At 42.6% G+C, this 21,190-nt stretch overlaps 1 protein-coding gene across 4 annotated transcripts in view; it reads right to left on the reverse strand.

Moving 5' to 3' along the window:
• Nucleotides 1-19,132: 19,132 nt before the first annotated feature.
• Nucleotides 19,133-21,190, reverse strand: part of NOPCHAP1 (NOP protein chaperone 1) — a 44,176-nt gene continuing 42,118 nt past the window's right edge. For 2 of the 4 annotated variants that reach the window (XM_069764218.1, XM_069764217.1), the window contains 2 exons: nt 20,146-20,279; nt 19,133-19,941 (listed from right to left, as the gene is read on the reverse strand). In XM_069764218.1, the coding sequence (XP_069620319.1) occupies nt 19,744-19,941; nt 20,146-20,279 (332 nt within the window). In that variant the 3' untranslated portion in view covers nt 19,133-19,743. Of the gene's footprint in view, nt 19,942-20,145; nt 20,280-21,190 lie in introns of those variants that run through there. The other 2 variants (XR_011320714.1, XR_011320716.1) reach the window with 1 other exon arrangement.

The following is a 21,190-nucleotide window of genomic DNA, read 5'->3' on the forward strand; positions in this document are numbered from 1 at the left end:
TGGAGGGTCAATCTGTGCGGTAGCCCAGGGCCCCCCCAGACCACTGGGCCCTGGGCTACCGCCCATATTGACCCTCTGATAATCCGCCCGTGTCTGCGTGTAATGCGTTTGCAATGCGATGATACGATTTTTCTTGCACCTATCCGTATGACTAGTGATGAGCGAGTATACTTGTTGCTCGGGTTTTCTAGAGCACGCTCGGGTGGTCTCCAAGTATTTATGACTGCTCGGAGATTTAGTTTTCCTTGCCGCAGCTAAAAGATTTGCGGCTACTAGACAGTTTGATTACATGTGGGGATTCCCTAGCAACCACTCAGGCTGGCTAGTAGCTGTAAATCATGCAGCTGTGTCAACAAAAACTAAATCTCCGAGCAGTCACAAATACTCAGAGACCACCGAGCGTGCTCTGGAAAACCCGAGCAACGAGTATACTCGCTAATCACTAGGTATGACATAAGTATAACATACGTATGGCTTTACATTTCTCACTAATTTTCCCCATTGAATTTAATGGCTCAATGGGTTGAAATGAGCAAAATGTGTGCGTATTTCTCGAAAGTCACACAGATGGTCCGTGCGGTGTTAGACTTTTTCTCGCACCCATAGGCTTGCATTGGCGAGATTCGGACGATATACGCATACAATCGCAGCAAGCTGCGATTTTACACGCACATTGAATACGCCTGAGAAAAAATACAGTGATGTGAGCTGCCCCATAGAATAACATAGATGTTTTCTAGCACTCGTCCGTATTCTACGGTAGTGTGACCCCGGCCTAAGGCTGATACTTGAACTTTTAAAGTGCTTGTGGAGAGGAGTGTCTCCAGCCCTTTCTGGAGGAATTCTATTACTGCTGAAATGGGACCTAGCAGATTTTGGGTGGTCATGACCCAAATGGATAATTCTAAAAACTTATTCCATATTTTTGGGTATTTAAGGGAGGTAACTTCCTTTCTACTCAACAGGAGAGAGGAAATTAAATTCTGCGAGAACCCCCTGGCTAATAACAATCCCCTTTAAAGTTTCAGGCTGTCAGGTGTAGATTGGGAACCTGAGGGCGCATCACTGGACACTGGGACAGGAGGTTTGAATTGTCAGATAAAATCCAGGGCCTTTTCGGCCAGAAGGGGGCAATTAATATTATCCTGACTTTGTCCTCGCAAATATTTATTTATTTTCAATACCATCGGAATTAGGGAAAAAAGTGGAAAGGCATAGACCAGCTGAAAATCCCATTTCTGCAGAATTGCATCTACCCCATTTCGAAACTCCTTTGGGTTTAGAGAAAAAAAAGTTCTACTAGGTGATTTTTTTTTAGAGTAGCAGATAAATCTACTTCTGGAAAACCTCATGCCAAACAAATTTGCATGAAAATGCTCTTGTCTAGGGCCCATTTACCTTGACTGAGCAAATGGCGACTAAGGTAGTCGGCAATGATGTTTTCTGATCCCCTAAAGTGTCGGCTTGATAGGGATAAAAAAAATGTTGCTCAGCTATGGAAAAAATTCTTTCTACCTCTGACATTAATGGATGTGACCTTGTTCCCCCTTGGTGATTTAAATAGACGATTGTGGTATTGTTGTCTGATAGAATTACCACGTTCTTTCCTGCACTCCATTTCAAGTCTGCCTGTAAGGCCTTCCTGACTGCGGTTTAGGTTGAAGGAACAGTTTTTTTATTCTGGAATCCCACTGTCCTTGAAAACAAACTAAGTGGGAACACCAACCTACTGGACATGATTCCATGGTAATTACCACTGTTTCTTTAAGCAGTCCATGGAACCCCTTTTAAGAGGTTTTCAGTGTCCATCCTCCACCTTAGAGAGTTTAGATACCTTGTAGACAGTCAAAATTTGTATTCTAACTGATCTCTCATAGCCTGTATTGCCAGGATCTCCCAGAGTAGACTTCTTGTTTGCAACTGAGCCCACTGAACCGCTGTAACAGTGGCAGTTAGGAATCCTAAAAAGGACATGGCTTCTCTTACCGAGATAACATGTTCTTTCTGAACTTTTAGGATTTTTAGTCTGATCTTTTGAATTTTCTCTGATGGGAGGAAACAACACTGGTGAATAGCGTCCAGGCTGATGCCCTAAAAAAAACTTGATTCTGCACTGGCTCCAGTCTTGAGTTTTGTCTGTTCAGTATTCAGCCTAACCTTGTCAGTATGGATAAAAGTTGTTTGCCTGCTATTGAACAGGTTTCCCCTCCCCCGAGTCTCCTATTAAGATAGCTCTTTATTTTATATAAAAGGTAATCTCTGCCACCAGCTTGGTAAAGTTTCTGGGTGCTAGAGATAGTTAGTCACTGAAACTGTAGACGCAGAAGACCGCCTTGGATTTCTGCCACTCAGATATTTTTGGTGGTCTGGGATGTGATAATACTCCTCTTTTAAGTCTATTTCTGCCTTGAAACAAAAGGGGTACAGAAGTTTAATTGTAGATCTTGGGGTTTCCATTCTGAATTTTTCCACTTTTATTTAACAATTCAAGGCCGTTTTTCATTTTACCAGAGCATTTCTTCCCCTAAAGAAAGAAAGGAAATACTGCATCAGGGTACATTCTCGAAGATCTCTTACCTAAGCAGTAGCGGTAAGTACCGGATCACGAGGAGAGCAAGCTGAATCCTTCAGCCTGGAAGAACCTTTGCGGCTGGACTGCGTGCTTCGTCCTCCGTTTTTCACCTGGGGGTTTGCATGGGACCTCTGAGGCACGCTCCTGCTCCACAGAAGCCTCTAGCTCATCCATTGCTGTAATGGGCCAAAAGCAGCTCTGCAGCATGTCTTAGGGTTTTTTATAGCCCTCACCTAAATCCGGGTCAGCAGGTGTATGTGTGGCCAGGGGATTCAACCCCCCCCCCATTCAGAACGTTCCGTAGCCCATCCCAACGTGGTCCGCCCCCCCCCTCGCCGCCCAAACTGCCGCGCCCGCACCGTACTACCGTCGCGACCCAGGGACACCCATATGAAAAAAAGTCAGCCGGCATCCGACTTCCGGCCCAGCGCTTTGGCCCCACCCACCCGCCGTGTCACTTCCGGTGTTCAAATAAATGCGCGGGGACATGCAGGAGGGAAGCGGCATGGTGCCAAGGCCAAGCCAGGTCTGGCATGGCCTCCATGCGCGCCACCATGCCACGCCTGCCAGCGCCAGCAGGCAGCCTGAACCGCACATCAGGAGGACCAGGACTGACCCGGGGACATACTTACAGCCGGCGCTGGATCTAGAGACGGCAATCCTCCCCGGACCCAGCGAGGCACTTCCAGGGACCCCACACTGACCGAGGTAGGAGACCCCCCGCTACCAGAGTCGGACAGCCGGCCTGGGAATCCTAATGATCGAAAGACGGACGATCTGTAGGGCATCCTGCCCTCTAGGAACAGGAAACCAACTGATGCGTGGGAGAGGTGCCGCCCTTTTGTATCTGTAGGTTTCCTGTTCCTGAAGGGCGGATCCCCTCTCACAGGTGGTGCTGTCATGGACGTTCGAATAAATGAAAAATCAGTTATACTATGAATACTCTAACCAAATCTTTCCAGCATCTCAATAAAAAGTATTATAAACCACAAGAAAATTATTCACAGAAAAATATATGCAATATAGTCTTTATTAATTATTAAAATATGATTACACAACAATTGAATAATCAAAACAAATTAAACCCCTCTTTTGTATAAACGAAATATAAAACAATATGTGTAGGGGTCAGGCTAGGTCACCTGAATTGGCAATTGATTATACAAAACAAAGATTCATCAATGGTGAAAGATACAATTATGGGGGTTGCTGTACAGATAATTGCTATTGGTAAAGATGCATTGCATCATAGTAAAAAGTGCATAGTGCAGTGATTAATGTAAATACCAATATAGCCTTAGTAATATTAAAAATAAATAATAAATATGAGTATAAGGCAAATATTTAGCTTATTTATATGACAGACAAGGTAAATAAATCATGCTATAAGTTTACACCAATGACTTAACCCCTTCCCGACCTCCGCCGTACTAGTACTGCTTTGCGGGAACTGCATTTCTGCTCGGAGCAGTACTAGTATGGCAGAATGATCACCGCGGCCTCAGGCTGAGCGCCACGGTGATCGGTTACGGGTGACAGCTGACACACCGCAGCAACGTCCACGATTGGTACTGACAGTGACACAGAGAACAATCGCACAGGGACGGGGGCTCCCCGTTTGCTTTGTTCCTGTGGTCTCCATGGAGACCCCAGGCACCGAGATAGCCGTGGGACTCCTTCCAGGTCCTGCAGTGAGGTGGCTTGTGAGCACCTGCTAAGAGCAGGCGCTGGCAAACCTCCTACACTGCCCGTCAGACCGCTGATCTGACACAGTGCTATGCAAAGTGTCAGATCAGCTATCTGACTTTATATAGTGATGTCCCAACCTGGGACAATGTAATACAGTTATAAAAAAAAAATATATGATGTGTAAAGCTATATAAAAAAAATCCCCAAATAAATAAAAAATGAAATATTTTACCAATAAGTCCATTTATGTAAATATTAAAAACAAACAAACAAAAAAAAAAAACATTGAAAGTGCACATATTTGGTATTGCTGCGTCCGTAACGACCCGTCCTATAAAACTGTCCCACTAGTTAACCCCTTTAGTGAACACCATTAAAATAATAAAAAAGGCAAAAAAAAATGCTTTACCATCATACCGCCGAACAAAAAGTGGACTAACACGCGAACAAAAAGACGTATATAAATAAACATGGTACCGCTGAAAACGTCATCTTGTCCAGTAAAAAAGGAGCCACCACACAGCGTCATCAGCAAAAAAAAAAAAAAAAGTTATAGCTGATACAAAAATATTTTTTCTATAATAGTTATTATTGTATAAAAGCACCAAAACATAAAAAAATGATATAAATGAGGTACCGCTGTCATCCTACTGACCCGAAGAATAAAACCGCTTTATCAATTTTACCAAACGCGGAAGGGTATAAACAACCCCCCCAACAGAAATTCATGAATTGCTGGTTTTTGTTCATTCTGCCTCACAAAAGTCGGAATAAAAAGCGATCAAAAAATGTCATGTGCCCGAAAATGGAACAAATAAAAACGTCAACTCGTCACGCAAAAAACAAGACCTCACATGACTCTGTGGGCCAAAGTATAGAAAAATTATAGCTCTCAAAATGTGGTGATGCAAAAACTACTATTTGCAATAAACAGCGTCTTAGTGTGTGACAGCAGCCAAACATAAAAACCAGGTTAGGGTTGGGGGCTAAAGTTAGGGTTGGGGCTAGGGGTGTGTCAGGGTTGGGATTAGCATTAGGGGTGTGTTGGGGTTAGGGTTGTGGTTAAGGTTGGGATTAGGGTTAGGGGTGTGGTTATGGTTGGGACTAGGGTTAGGGGTGTGTTGGGATTAGGGTTAGAGTTAGAATTGGGGGGTTTCCACTGTTTACCCTCACATATGGGGTATCATCGTACTCAGGACAAATTGGACAAGTTTTGCAATCCAATTTCTCCTGTTATACTTGGGAAAATAAAAATGTGGGGGCTAAAAAAATCATTTTTGTGGGAAAAAAATGATTTTTTATTTTCACTGCTCTGCGTTATAAACGTTAGTGAAAAACTTGGGGGTTCAAAGTTCTCACAACACATGTAGGCAAGTTCCTTGGGGTTCTAGTTTCCAAAATATGGTCACTTGTGGGGGGTTTCTACTGTTTAGGTATATCAGAGGTTCTGCAAACGTAACATGATGCCCGCAGACCATTCCATCAAATTCTGCATTCCAAAACGGCGCTCCTTCCCTTCCGAGCTCTGCCATGTGCCTAAACGGTGGTTCCCCCCCACATATGGGGTATCTGTGTACTCAGGACAAATTGTACAACAACTTTTGTGGTCGAATTTCTCCTGTTACCCTTGGGAAAATAAAAAATTGGGGGCTAAAAAATCATTTTTTGTGGGAAAAAAAAACTTTTATTTTTATGGCTCTACATTATAAACTTCTGTGAAGCACTTGGGTGTTCACAGTGCTCCCCACACATCTAGATAAGTTCCTTAGGGGGTCTAATTTCCAAAATGATGTCACTTGTAGGGGTTTCCACTGTTTAGGCACATCAAGGGCTCTCCAAACACGACATGGCATCTGATCTCAATTCCATCCAATTCTGCGTTGAAAAAGTCAAACTGCGCTCCTTCCCTTCCAAGCTCTGCCACGCGCCCAAACAGTGGTTTACCGGCATATATGGGGTATCAGTGTACTCAGGACAAATTGTACAACATCTTTTGGGGTCCAATTTCTCCTAACCTCTCACAATATGAACCAAGCACAGGAGAAATGCATGTTCTATCAAAGAGACTAATATTCTGTCCTACAAAACAGCTTGATAGGACTCAGTTTTGTAGTGATATCGAGGAATTCTTCCGCAGATTGCGACTCAAAGAATTCTTTCATAACCATGCAGATATCACATCACAAGACAATGTGACCGACACAGCAAAAAAGAAAAAGAGGACAAACTGGACCCCCCAACCTGGGCACAACCAAACGCTGGATCACTACATTGACTGTTTCCGTAAAAAAGATAAATCTGACATTTTGGACAGACACCATAAAGTGCCACAAAATACCACTATGGAGGAAAGAAAAGCCATACAATCCTTAAGAGACAACAACAATATCATCATCAAACCAGCTGACAAAGGAGGAGCTGTAGTCATCATGAACACGACAGATTACATCCAGGAAGCAAACAGACCACTCTTGGATATAAAATACTACACTCCACTTCAGGGAGATCCGACCATAAAATACACAGAGGAACTAACACATATCATCAATGGATTTGATTCCACTTCATCCTCACTGCTGGAACTAATATCAGACAATCCCCAAACAGGTACCTTCTACATGTTGCCTAAAATACATAAAGAAGGTAATCCTGGGAGATATATTCGGATCTGTTCAGACAGCAAAGACAGGGAACTACAGCTGCGATCACTGAGGAACACATTCCTACAACAAGGACACCATCCACTGGTAATAGATGAGCAGATCCACAGGGCTACAAGGATCCCAAGAAACAGCCTCCCAGATTACAAACTGCGAGAGGATAACAACAGGGTACCTCTTGTGCTCACATACAACCCCCACATGAGCATCCTAAGGAAAATTGATGCTGATCTCCAACCCATATTCCATAGAGATCACAAATTGAAAGACATATTACCAGAACTACCACTTCTCTCCTATAAACAGCCCCCTAACTTAAGGAATCTGCTTGTCAGAAGTGTCCTGTCATCACCATCAGTGACTGGCACATTCCCCTGTAACAATAAAAAATGCAAAACGAGTAGCCACATATTACCAACAGATATAGTCCGTGTACCAAGCACAAATCAGGACTACAAGGTCATGGGTTCCTTTTCTTGTACATCCTCCAACGTGGTGTACATGATACAATGTACGAGGTGCCCTGGAAGTATTTATATAGGGGAAACTACGCAAAGACTACAAACTAAGATGAACCTACACAGACACACAATCAGGAATGAAATGGACACACCTGTGGGAAAACATTTCTCTGGACCTGGACACAGTATGACAGACTTAAAAGTCTTAATACTAAAAGGTAATTTTAAGGACCAAAGGGAAAATGGGAATACAAACTAATGAAAATGTTTAATTCGTTGACACTAGGACTCAATTTAACACCTGGATTTATGAGTCACTACATGGATACAATTCACACCTCCACCTGACATACTCCAGATAACTAAAGGTACCTTCACACAACGATTTCGTTAACGATATCGTTGCAATGTCACGCTTTTTGTGACGTAGCAACGATCCCGCTAACGATATCTTTATGTGTGACAGCGACCAACGATCAGGCCCCTGCTGGGAGATCGTTGGTCGTGGGGAAAAGATCAGGACCTTTTTTTGGTCGCTGATCACCCCGCTGCCATCACTAGATCGGCGTGTGTGACGCCGATCTAGCGATGTGTTCACCTGTAACCAGGGTAAACATCGGGTTACTAAGTGCAGGGCCGCGCTTAGTAACCCGATATTTACCCTGGCTACCATTGTAAAAGTAAAAAAAAACAAAAAAACAGTACATACTTACATTCCGATGTCTGTCACGTACCCCGGCGTCAGCTTCCCTGCACTGTGTCAGCGCCAGCCGGCCGTAAAGCAGAGCACAGCGGCGACGTCACCGCTCTGCTTTACGGCCGGCGTTTACACAGTGCAGGGAAGCTGACGCCGGGGGACGTGACAGACATCGGAATGTAAGTATGTACTGTTTATTTTTTTTTTTACTTTTACAATGGTAACCATCGGGTAAAAAAGCGGGTTACTAAGCGCGGCCCTGCACTTAGTAACCCGTGTGTTTACCCTGGTTACCCGGGAACTTCAGCATCGTTCAAGACAGTTTCAACGATGCCGAAGTTGTTCCCCTGATCGTTGGTCGCTGGAGAGAGCTGTATATACTGTATGGGAATAAACATACTAGAAATAGGAGGAAACCAATATGGATAAATAGAGCTGTAAGGGGCGCAATAAGTGACAAAAAGAAAGCATTTAGAGAATTAAAGGAAGTAGGTAGTGAGGAGGCATTAAATAAATACAGAAAATTAAATAAGTTCTGTAAACAGCAAATCAAGGCAGCAAAGATTGAGACAGAGAGACTCATTGCCAGAGAAAGTAAAAATAATCCTAAAATATTCTTTAACTACATAAATAGTAAGAAACTAAAAAATGATAGTGTTGGCCCCCTTAAAAATAGTCTGGGTGAAATGGTGGATGAGGATGAGGAAAAAGCCAATATGCTAAATGACTTTTTTTCATCAGTATTTACACAAGAAAATCCCATGGCAGACAAAATGTCTAGTGATAAAAATTCCCAATTAAATGTCACCTGCTTAACCCAGCAGGAAGTGCAGCGGCGTCTAAAAATCACTAAAATTGACAAATCTATTTAGGGGCTATTTAGTTTGGAAAAACGAAGACTAGGGGGTGATCTTATGTTAATGCATAAATATATGAGGGGACAGTACAAAGACCTTTCTGATGATCTTTTTAATCATAGACCTGAAACCGGGACAAGGGGGCATCCTCTGCGTTTGGAGGAAAAAGGGAATTACACTTACCGGTAATTCGGTTTCCAGGTAGTCCCTCAGGACAGCATCCTGGAGGACGTCCTTCCTTGACCTATAGCGGGACAGGATCATAGAGAGGTTAAAAGGACCCTCCCACCTCCACCCTCCAGTGTTGTTTCAAAGTACCACCGAAGGATGGAAATAAATGGTCTATACATGCCCTTACAAACACGTGTGTAGTAAACCCTTTAACGCCTCCATCTTAATTTCGAGCCATGGTGACCCAAAGGATGAACGATCTGCCAGTAGCTTAATCCCGTGCAAGCCTAAAAAGGGAACATAAGGGAGGGAACTATGGGTGCTGTCCTGAGGGACTACCTGGAAACCGAATTACCGGTAAGTGTAATTCCCTTTTTCCATTACGTCCCTCAGGCCAGCACCCTGGAGAATACCAAAGCAACTCTCCCAGGGTGGGTACAGAAGCCAGGAATCAAAGTCCAAGGCAAAAACCGGACTAGATGATAAATAAATGATCTGAAAGATCAGAAAAACCATAGATATCTAAAGAGAAACACCGTAGTGTCTGATATACATCTATAATGGCCAATTTCAGTATGAAATGTGGTAAACGAAATAAGCATCAGAAGTAGAGAGTGAAATACACCCATTGTACTCCAATACCAATAATGAACCACAGCAAGTTATTTATTGTGATAGATACTTATAGACATCACAGCCCCAGAATAGGGTTAGAAAACTTTATTGCCCAGCAAAATATGGTGAAAGTCCCAGCCACCACACCATGAGGACTGTACCGACCAATAATAAGCTCCATGTGCTTATAACTGGACTGTTCCTTCATCGGTCCTTCTGGGCTCAGGTTAAGCCTTGGTTACAGACCAGCTTACCATACTACAAGGAGACCTGCAGGACAGAGGCTCTGGACTGCGGGAAGATCAAACCAATAATAGTTAGTACATGGATAATGGCAGAGCATTGGGATGTACGCACATTACTCATCCAGGAGATCACGTCTATTCCAAATCCTTAGATGTCTAACCCCAAGTAAGGGTTAAATATTGTTGAAACTAAGGAATACACCATCCGGTAGGTAATATCTCCTGCCATTACCAACGTCGGGCTTCTCATTAGAAGCGCTGAAAGAAACGTGGATCATTACTCCTGTTTTACTGATGTTAGACACAGGGAGTCTGGACTCTGAATCGATGAAGGTGGTGGTGAAGGTGGTGCTAGTAAAATCTTCCGACACTTGAAATTATTCAAAACTGCATTTATACGAGTCATTGGTCCAGACATTATAAGTATGTCAACTTATTTGTCCATATCTGCATATACGCACATACATATCCCAAGAGGCAATCTTCTCAGGGATCTTTATACACTCAGACTGCCATTGTGGGAGTAACCATAATCCATGGCTAGAGAAAAGTAGGTTTCTTCCTCATCACAGAGGGAGATTATCTACTGTGAGGCAGTGAGACTATGGGGTCTTAACTGTAAGAGCCCTGGATACAGATTCATTTATCTTAGGAGCCGTGACTGCTGTAAGAGCCTCGAGATTGGGATCCTCTGCCACACGACACAGTGCTGCTGCTTCACCACAAGGTACAGAAGGCAGTGCTGATGTCCCTGGTAAACATAACGCAACAGACTTATGGGACAAGAATCTGTCCGATTGCCAAATGTGGAGTTTGGGAAGGATTAATAATAACAACAATAATAAACTTTATTTATATAGTGTCAATATATATCGCAGTGCTTTACAGTTTGACAGTTTCAAACACAGTCATAAGTAACAACCACATAATAATTAAAGCAAAATAAAACGACCCTGCTCGTGAAAGCTGACAATCTACAATGAGGCGGGGAAGATACAAAGTACAGGTGTGTATCAACAATATTTTATTTACAATGATGGCCAGCCATCTTCAGGGGGTGGGGGATAGATGGAGATAGTGAATGGGCTACACACAAACATAAAATGACTTATTAGGGAACGTGATAGGCCGCTCTGAACAAATGTGTCTTAAGGGAGCGCCTAAAACTATGCAAATTCTAGATGGTCCTAATATCTTAGGGCAAAGCATTCTGAGGCGGAAGGAATCCTTACTTCCAACTCGTGGGATCTTCCACTCCCAGGACAGAAGTATGTCCTTTTATAGGATTATAGGATGTACCAAAATGACATATGTCATCTTATAAAGCTAATTATGTAATAGACTTGCCTTTAGCACTCAAGGTAGAACCTACCTGAGAGATCTGTTCCAAACAGAAGAAATGCAAATTTTACTAAGCCAATTCAAGCATATCTGTTTGCTTGACTAAGCCCTGTTGTAAAGAAAGAAGTAACAGAAGCTGGATCTGGGTCCGAAAACACAAGGACTCCATATCCGGAGTTGAGGCCCAAGACACTAATGTGAAGTTGTAGGCCGAAGATACAATGTGCGGCCACACAACAAGGCACCAGACAGAAGGTCTGACCCATTGGCTCACAGCCAGAGGCGAAAAAGGCACCAAGTCCGGCACACTAATGATACCCCCTGCTCTGCAAAGGGCACCGAAACCCTATGATGCAAAATGATGCATAGGAACTATGAGGCAATGAAGCAATATGATGCACAAAGTTACTAAGAAGTGCTATGATGCATATAGCAACTATGGAGAAATATGATGCACAAAGGCAACTTGAAGCACTATGATGCATATAGGAACAAAGAAGCAATATGATGCATGTAGAAACCATGAAGCAATCTGCTGAAAAATAATGCACAAAGGTAATATGAAGCGCTATGATGCATATAGGAACCATGAAGCACAAAGGCAATATGAAGCGCTATGATGCGTATAGAAACCATGAAGCAATATGCTGTAATTTAGTGCACAAAGGCAATCGGAAGCGCTATGATGCATATAGGAACAGTGATGCAAAATGATGCACAGAGTCACTATGAAGCGTAATGATTCACATAGGAACCATGAAGCAATATGATGCAATATGATGCAGAAAGGCAATATGAAGCACTATGATGCATATAGGAACAGTGATGCAAAATGATGCACAGAGTCACTATGAAGCGCTATGATGCACATAGGAACCATGAAGCAATATGATGCAGAAAGGCAATATAAAGCACTATGATGCATATAGGAACAATGAAGCACCATGATGCATATAGGAACCATGAAGCAATATGATGCAATATGATACATGAAGTAACTATGAAGCGCTATGATGCATATAGGAGCAATGAAGCACCATGATGCATATAGGAACCATGAAGCAATATGATGCAATATGATGCATGAAGTAACTATGAAGTGCTATGATGCATATAGGAACAATGAAGAAATACGATGTAATATGATATATGAAGTGACTATGAAACAGTATGATGCCGTATGATGTCACAGAGGCACTCAATATGATGCATAGATGTGCTATGATGCAGAATCATGCACAGAGGCAGTCAATATGATGCATAGAGGCACTATGATGCAGTACTATGCACGGAGGCACTCAATATGATGCATAGAGGCACTATGATGCAGTACTATGCACAGACGCACTCAATATAATGCATAGAGGCACTATCATGCAGTATTATGCACGGAGGCACTCAATATGATGCATAGAGGCACTATGATGCAGTATTATGCACGGAGGCACTCAATATGATGCATAGAAGCAGTATTCTGCACAGAGGCACTCAATATGATGCATAGAGGCACTATGATGCAGTATTATGCACAGAGGCATTCAATATAATGCATAGAGGCACTATTATGCAGTATTATGCACGGAGGCACTCAATACGATGCATAGAAGCAGTATGACTAGGCCATGCCTGAAGGTGCCAAACAAGAGACCAGACTTACACTTTTAAGCAAAAGAGCAATCTATCAGAGTTCCAGATAAATCTCCACTCTGAACAGTACATCTCATTTGTCAGACTGACTCCACCCGAAGGAGCTAATTAATGAGCAGCAGCTGGAGGGCAGTCTTCATGGAGACAATGTGCCAATTTAACACCCTGTGTCCTCCTATGGATGGAGTAGTTAAGTTGCAAAGAAAAGTGAAACGCTTGCTTATTGAACCAGAAAATGGAAAGCACGCTTCCAAAAAGTCACTCTGAAGCCCAATCATAAGGCTCTGTGCAGACAAGACCTGCAACAAACTGAAGTCCAGTCATGAGATGTAGCCTGGACATATGGCCTCACCACAGCCTAGAGGTCCAAGGCCTAGCTCCAGGTACAGCTTTGGCACCAAGGCCTGAGACTAGAGACAGCCCCGAGGCCCAGGCCATCAATGCAACATTAAACCATGCACTCACCTGTGCTGGCTCCATACCTGCTAGAAGACAGGGGGAGCTGGTAACGCCGAGAGCCTACCGTGGAAGCAAGCGGCATCCCGTCAGAAATGCTGCATTACTGCCTGTGCCCCCTTCCGTGTTCCATTGTGGAACGCACGCCGATCCTAAGTGCCGGTGCTCCTCTCTGACGTCGGTCACTGGAAGCGCAATGGCCTTCTCCACCACATGACTTTCGGAAGTAGCGGTGTTTTGCTGGTCAGCGTCCGAGCCGAGAGCCCCCCACTGGGAGGAGGCGGCTCTACCCAGGAGCCCGTCCGCTCGACTGGTCTCTGGGGCTGAGGGACTCCCCACCGGGGAGTTTCCACCCTGGGCTACTTGACAGGGGGAAGGATTGGACCTGCCGCACGATCCCCCTAAGCCCATTACACAGGCTGTTGGCTGAGGAACCTCTCAAAGAGGAGTCAGCCATGGTCCGTCTGACCAGGAAAAGGGAAGGCCGAGACCCCCGAACTCTGAGTCCATCTGGTACAGCACTGATAGCTGAGGGACCTCTACCCAGTGAGGTGTCAGCCACGGACCACTTGACAGGGGGAAGAGAATCCACAGGCTATCTTCGCTCTAGGAGCAACCTCTCATACAACCGTCCCTGTAGGGACAGGAAAAACACTGGAGGGTGGAGGTGGGAGGGTCCTTTTAACCTCTCTATGATCCTGTCCCGCTATAGGTCAAGGAAGGACGTCCTCCAGGGTGCTGGCCTGAGGGACGTAATGGAAAAAAGGTTTAAGCATAATAACAGACGCGGATTCTTTACTGTAAGAGCAGTGAGACTATGGAACTCTCTGCCGTATGATGTTGTAATGAGTGATTCATTACTTAAATTTAAGAGGGGACTGGATACCTTTCTGGAAAAGTATAATGTTACAGGGTATACACACTAGATTCCTTGATAGGGCGTTGATCCAGGGAACTAGTCTGATTGCCGTATGTGGAGTCGGGAAGGAATTTTTTTCCCCAATGTGGAGCTTACTCTTGCCACATGGTTTTTTTTTGCCTTCCTCTGGATCAACATGTTAGGGCATGTTAGGTTAGGCTATGGGTTGAACTAGATGGACTTATAGTCTTCCTTCAACCTTAATAACTATGTAACTATGTCTGTATGACAGCTCCCACACAACGACTTACCAACGATCACAGCCAGGTCGTATCGCTGGTCGTGATCGTTGGTAAATCGTTTAGTGTAATGGTACCTTAAGAACATTATTCCCATTGCCTCTCCATTTGTAAGAAAATGCCTAATTTGATTACCTTGGCTTATCTATGGAGTCATCACACTTCCCACCCCCTAACAAATGTCCTCCTGTATTCTTTAAATGTGCTTGTTTCTTATTAATCTACCGTATATACTCGAGTATAAGCCGAGATTTTCAGCCCAAATTTTTGGGCTGAAAGTGCCCCTCTCGTCTTATACTCGAGTCACGGTCGGCGGTGGGGGTCGGTGGGTGAGGGGGAGAGAGGGCTGAGGCATAGTTACCTGCTCCCGTTGCTCCTGGCGCTCCCCCTGCCCGTCCCACGTTCTTCGGTGCTGCAGCTCTTCCCCTGTTCAGCGGTCACGTGGGACCGCTCATTAAACTTATGAATATGGACTCCACTCCCATAGGGGTGGAGCCGCATATTCATTCCTCTAATGAGCGGTGCCAGTGACGGCTGACAGAGGAAGAAGCTGCAGTACCCGAAGACCAGCTGTCCGGGAGAAGGAGCGGGACGCCGGGAGCAGGTAATTATTACATATTCACCTGTCCACGTTCCACACGCCGGGCGCCGCTCCATCTTCCCGTCAACTGGCTCTGACTGTTCAGGTCAGAGGGCGCGATGACGTATAGTGTGCGCGCCACCCTCTGCCTGAACAGTCAGTGCGGAGAGATGCCGGGACGGGACGCTGAGAAGCTGCAAGCAAGAGAGGCGAGTATGGCTTTTTTTTTATTTTTTTTTATTGCAACAGCCGCAGCATTATATATACCGGTAGCACAGTTTTATATGGCACATCTATGGGGCAATAATGAACGGTGCAGAGCACTATATGGCATAGTTTTATATGGCACATCTATGGGGCAATAATGAACAATATGGAGCATTATATGTGGCACAGCTTTATATGGAGCATCTATGGGGCAATAATGAACGGTATGCAGCATTATATGTGGCACAGCTTTATATGGAGCATCTTATGGGGCAATAATGAACGGTATGGATCATCTATTTTTATTTTTGAAATTCACCGGTAGCTGCTGCATTTCCTACGCTAGGCGTATACTCGAGTCAATAAGTTTTCCCAGTTTTTTGTGGCAAAATTAGAGGGGGGTCGGCTTATACTCGAGTATATACGGTATTTGTAATCCTGCCTGACGATGGAGCCTTTGTGCTCTGAAAGCTTGCAAACATTTTCTGCTTAGCCAATAAAGGTATCACTCCTAGAATACTTCTGTCATCATTGGGCAGAAAAATATTCACATCCTATTTCCCCATTAAATTTTTTGTGAAAAAAAAAAAAAAAAGTTTAGTTTTTTTTTTTAAACATTCTAAAAATTCCTGTGAAGCACCTGAAGGGTTAATAAATTTCTTGTGGTTTTGAGCACCTTGAGGGTCTGTGCACATGTCAGGATTTCTTACAGAAATTTTCCTGACAAAAACCGGACATTTCTGCCAGAAATCCGCATGCGTTTTTACCGCGATTTTGACGCGTTTTTGGTGCGTTTTTTCCCCAAATGCATAGAATTGCGGGAAAAACCCAGAAAATCCGCAAAAATAATGAACATGCTCATTTTTTTACCGCGATGCGTTTTTTCCACGGAAAAAAACGCATCCATGTGCACAAAACATGCAGAATGCATTCTAAATGATAGAATGCATAATGTATGCGTTTTTAATGAGTTTTTATAGCGTTTTTAGCGCAAACCTGTACGTGTGCACATAGCCTGAGGGGTGTAGTTTTTAGACTGCTGTCACTTTTGGGTATTTTCGATCCTATAGACCCCTCAAAGTGACTTCAAATGTGATGTGGTCCCTAAAAAAAATGGTTTTGTAAAATTTGTTGAAAAAAAAATATGAGAAATCGCTGGTCAACTTTTAACCCTTATAACTTCCTAACAAAAAATACTTTTGGTTCCAAAATTGTGCTAATGTAAAGTAGACATGTGGGAAATGTTATTTATTAACTATTTTGTGTGCTATAACTCTCTGATTTAAGGGCATAAAATTGAGAGTTGGAAAATTGTGAAATTTTCAAAATTTTAGCTTTTTTCACAAAAAAACCCACAAGTCATATCAAGGAAATTTTACTGCTATCATAAAGTACAATATGTCACGAGAAAACAATCTCTGAATCAGTGGGATTTGTTGAAGCGCTCCAGAGTTATCATCTCATAAAGGGACAGTGGCCAGAATTGTTAAAATTGGCCGGGTGAGAAAGGTGAAAACAGACTGGGTCTTGAAGGGATTAAAAAAGTGCATAGTGAGATAATAGCCATTTGAGCTGAATGAGCAGCACTCCACAATAATGGAAAGTATATAGGAACAATTTTAATAAAGACAATACATAATAACTTGATACCACCCAAAGTGACACACCACTGCCCCCTCACACCACTCCAATGCCCTTTTCGCTGTCGCTTCTATAATTTAAATAATTCATTTGTTTTGAATTATTAATTGCCAATTCAGGTGACATTGCACATATTGTTTTATACTTCGTTTCTTAAACCCCATTTTTTTTTGTAAAATTTTGTTTTATTTATGCAATTGTTGTGTAATCATGTTTTATTATTCATTAATAAAAGACTACCGTACATACTCGAGTATAAGCCGACCCGAGTATAAGCCGACCCCCCTAATTTTGCCACAAAAAACTGGGAAACGTAATGACGAGTATAAGCCTAGGGTGGGAAATGCAGCAGCTACCGGTAAATGTCAAAAGTAAAAATTAGATACCAATAAAAGTAAAATTGAGACATCAGTAGGTTAAGTGTTTTTGAATATCCATATTGAATCAGGAGCCCCTTATAATGCTCCATAACATTTATGATGGCCCCATAAGATGCTCCATATTAAAATATGCCCCATATAATCCTAAATAAAGGTTAATAATGGCCCCATAAGATGCTCCATAGACACATTTGCCCAATATAATGCTGCACAAACGTTGATTATGGCCCCATACGATGCTCCATACAGACAATTGCCCCATTTGCTGTTGCTGCGATACAAAAAAAATAAATAAAATTAAAAAAAAAATAAAAATCACATACTCACCTCTCAGTTGCTCAGGCCCCCGGCACTTTCAATATTCACCTGACTTCGTTCCGGCGCTGCTCCGTCTTCATCGTCTTCTGCACTGACGTTCAGGCAGAGGGCGGGCACTAACCACATCACCGCGCCCTCTGACCTGAGCGTCACTGCAGAAGACGCTGAATACGGAGCTGCGCCGGAACGAGGATCAGGTGAATATCGCGCAGAGCTGCGATCCCCTCCATGTTATACTCACCTGTTCCTGGCGCGGTGCAGTCCCTGCTTCCCCGGCGCCGCAGCTTCTTCCTGTATTGAGCGGTCACAGTTACCGCTCATTACAGTAATATGTGGCTCCACCCCTGTGGGAGATGGAGCAGCATATTCATTACTGTAATGAGCGGTACCATGTGACCGCTCAGTACAGGAAAAAGCTGCGGCGCCGGGGAAGCAGGGACCGCGCCAGGAGTAGGTGAGTATAATTAGACAGCCCCCGCTCCCTCTCCCCTGCTGACCCCTGGGAATGACTCGAGTATATGCCGAAAGGGGGACTTTCAACCCAAAAAAATGGGCTGAAAATCTCGGCTTATACTCGAGTATATACGGTATATTGCATCTATTAATTCTGTGAATAATTTTCTTGTGGTTTATACTTTTTATTGGGATGATGGAAAGATATGGCTATTCCATGCAGAATGTTTTCCTATGATAGGAACACTTCCCGCCCTGCACTTCCCCCTATTGTTTAGATCAATAGAAGGATCCAAAAGGAGAGAGCAAACATTTCCATATGGATTAATTTTTATTGCCGATAGTTCTGATTATCTTGTAATTCAAAAAGGGCTTTTTAATTCAGGTGGAAAATCAGTTTAAGGCTGCAGTCACACTAGCAGTATTTGGTCAGTATTTTACATCAGTATTTGTAAGCCAAAACCAGGAGTGGAACAAATAGAGGAGAAGTATAATAGAAACATATGCACCACTTCTGAATTTATCACCCACTCCTGGTTTTGGCTTACAAATACTGATGTAAAATACTCACCAAATACTGCTCATGTTCTCATACACTTTATGCAGTATTAGCCCTCTGTGTCTGTACTGCTACATACTTAGGCAGGTAACTGGTTCATGCAGCTTTACATGAACACCTGAGCCTTACACTATAGCTGGTCCGAATAACTAAAGCAATTGTTACCATCCACCTCTCGTGTCTCCCCTTTTCCCCATAGTTTGTAAGCTTGCGAGCAGGGCCCTCACTCCTCCTGGTATCTGTTTTGAACTGTATTTCTGTTATGCTGTAATGTTTATTGTCTGTACAAGTCCCCTCTATAATTTGTAAAGCGCTGCGGAATATGTTGGCGCTATATAAATAAAATTATTATTATTATTATTATTATTAGTGTGATGGCAGCCTAAGGAAACAAAATTAAATAAGGTTCTACAGGTAAACACAGGAAGGTGTAAAGAAAAAACAATATTTATTAAAAGTAAAATGATAGTACAATTAGTTAAAATGAAGAATAAAAGGCAAATAGGAGCGCTAAAGAAAATATATTCTGCAAGTGTAAATTAGAAAGCAGTGATTTTATAAAAATCAAAGTTATTTCACTAATGAGATGGTAGATGTGTTAGATAGCGTTTTTAGTAGGCATCTTACAGTGAAATCTACTGGTCTTTCTAAACTTGGCAGATTGTTCTCCATTTTCGGTGTTAAATTTTGCCTATATGTTCTGGATCTTGCCCTCACCAAACCATGAACTTCCACAGGAAAATATGCATTTCATGCAGATATGTTTGAGGCAGGTATTGAAGAATAACTGACCTATTCTGCAACGGTTGATCAGTTTAATAGAATCTCAGCAAAATACTAAGACAAGGCTTGCTCATCAAGTCTTTTCGCATGATTCCTAGTGAAATTATGGTATACACTCTCCTGAAAACTATATAAACCCACACAACTGTATGTAGGAGTCAGCTTCAGAACATCACAAAAGGCGGTATGGTTTATCTGGGATTGTCTTAAGTCATCTCCTGCACACAAGGGTCTCTCAAAGCCATTGCACAACTCAAGGATGTGAAGATTTATGTGCTTGGCATTCATTCTTTGGAACAAGTTCTTCTATCTTGCTTTTTTTTCCTTTTTGTCGCAGTCTGATGTTATGTTCTGTCACTTCTCCATCAGAATCGGAGGCTGAGCTTTCTTCCGAACTATCAGACTTCCCTTCGCTCGAATCAGAGCTGTTGAGTTCAACTAACGCTACATTCTACAAGAAAAGCAAATTATTAGATTTATATGCAGCACTCTAAAGAGAGCGTTCAAGTCAGATTGTAGCAGTTTTACCAAAACCTCAAACACAGTGAATGAGCCTTTATGGGCAACTCCGTATTTTGGTTTACAAATAGATGAACTATTAGAAAATACTAACAAATGAAGAATTGTCTGTCAGTGAACGTATATCACTACTTACCATTTCTATTATGTTTTCCTCCTGCTCAATGTTTTCTATGTCAAATTTGCCATCTGAACAGGTCTGAAGTTCCTTGTTGAGGTCCTCATTGGCTTGTGCCATCTGTGGCAAGAAGTTCTGTACTCTATCCAGTACTGGAATGACAAAAAGTAAAAGGATATAGTACAACGCTGGTAGTTTTAGCCCTTTTATTACAAAAGACATACAGGTCACCACAAGCTGCGGCCTCAGACATCTGTAATGATTCTCATATAAAAAGCATGGAACATTGTTAATCAGTGTTTTGGATCTGATTTTTAATTAGTGTGTCAACTTTCACCATTAATGACTTTTCTCCTGATGAAAATGACTGACCGGTAATTTAATTTTCCTGAAACCAATAACAGAACCTGAGAGAGCGGGATGTACCCCGATCACTAGACAGGAAGACAGGAGAACAAAATAAAAAGGTCACTGCTGCTTCCTCCTTCAATGTGGTTTCCAAGAAGTCAAATAGGAGTCACCCAAATTATAAGCATTCTTATCTATACATTCACTCAGGCCCATTCTTTATTGTGAAAGGAGAAGATTGAGAACCATACCTACAAGGAAGGGAAAATAATAGAGGTCATGGAGATTCAGGAAAATCAAATTGTCAGTAAGTAATTATTTTTACCTCTCACCCATCACAGCACCAGAGAGATTATGAGCAAGGAATCCTCTCATAGGGAGGGAGTACCCCTGTAAGATCTTACATCTAAACAAAGATTCCAAGAATATCCTAGTTCAATGGATAGTGCTTCAGGAAGAAAGATTGAGTGATATCCAAAACTTTCACAATCAAGGTAGAGATATTATCGATTTGGACCTACAATAAAAAAATATAATATATATTTTACACACAGTCGTGCTCAAAAGTTTACATTCCCTGGCAGAATTTTTGCTTTCTTGGCCTTTTTTTTTTTTTTTTCAGAGAATATGAATCATAACACCAAAACATTTTTTTACACTCCTAATTAGTGGTTGTGTGAAGCCATTTATTGTCAAACTGCTGTGTTTTCTCTTT

This window comes from Ranitomeya imitator, chromosome 4 (assembly GCF_032444005.1).
Source record: "Ranitomeya imitator isolate aRanImi1 chromosome 4, aRanImi1.pri, whole genome shotgun sequence".
In the NCBI taxonomy this organism is placed as follows: domain Eukaryota; kingdom Metazoa; phylum Chordata; class Amphibia; order Anura; family Dendrobatidae; genus Ranitomeya; species Ranitomeya imitator.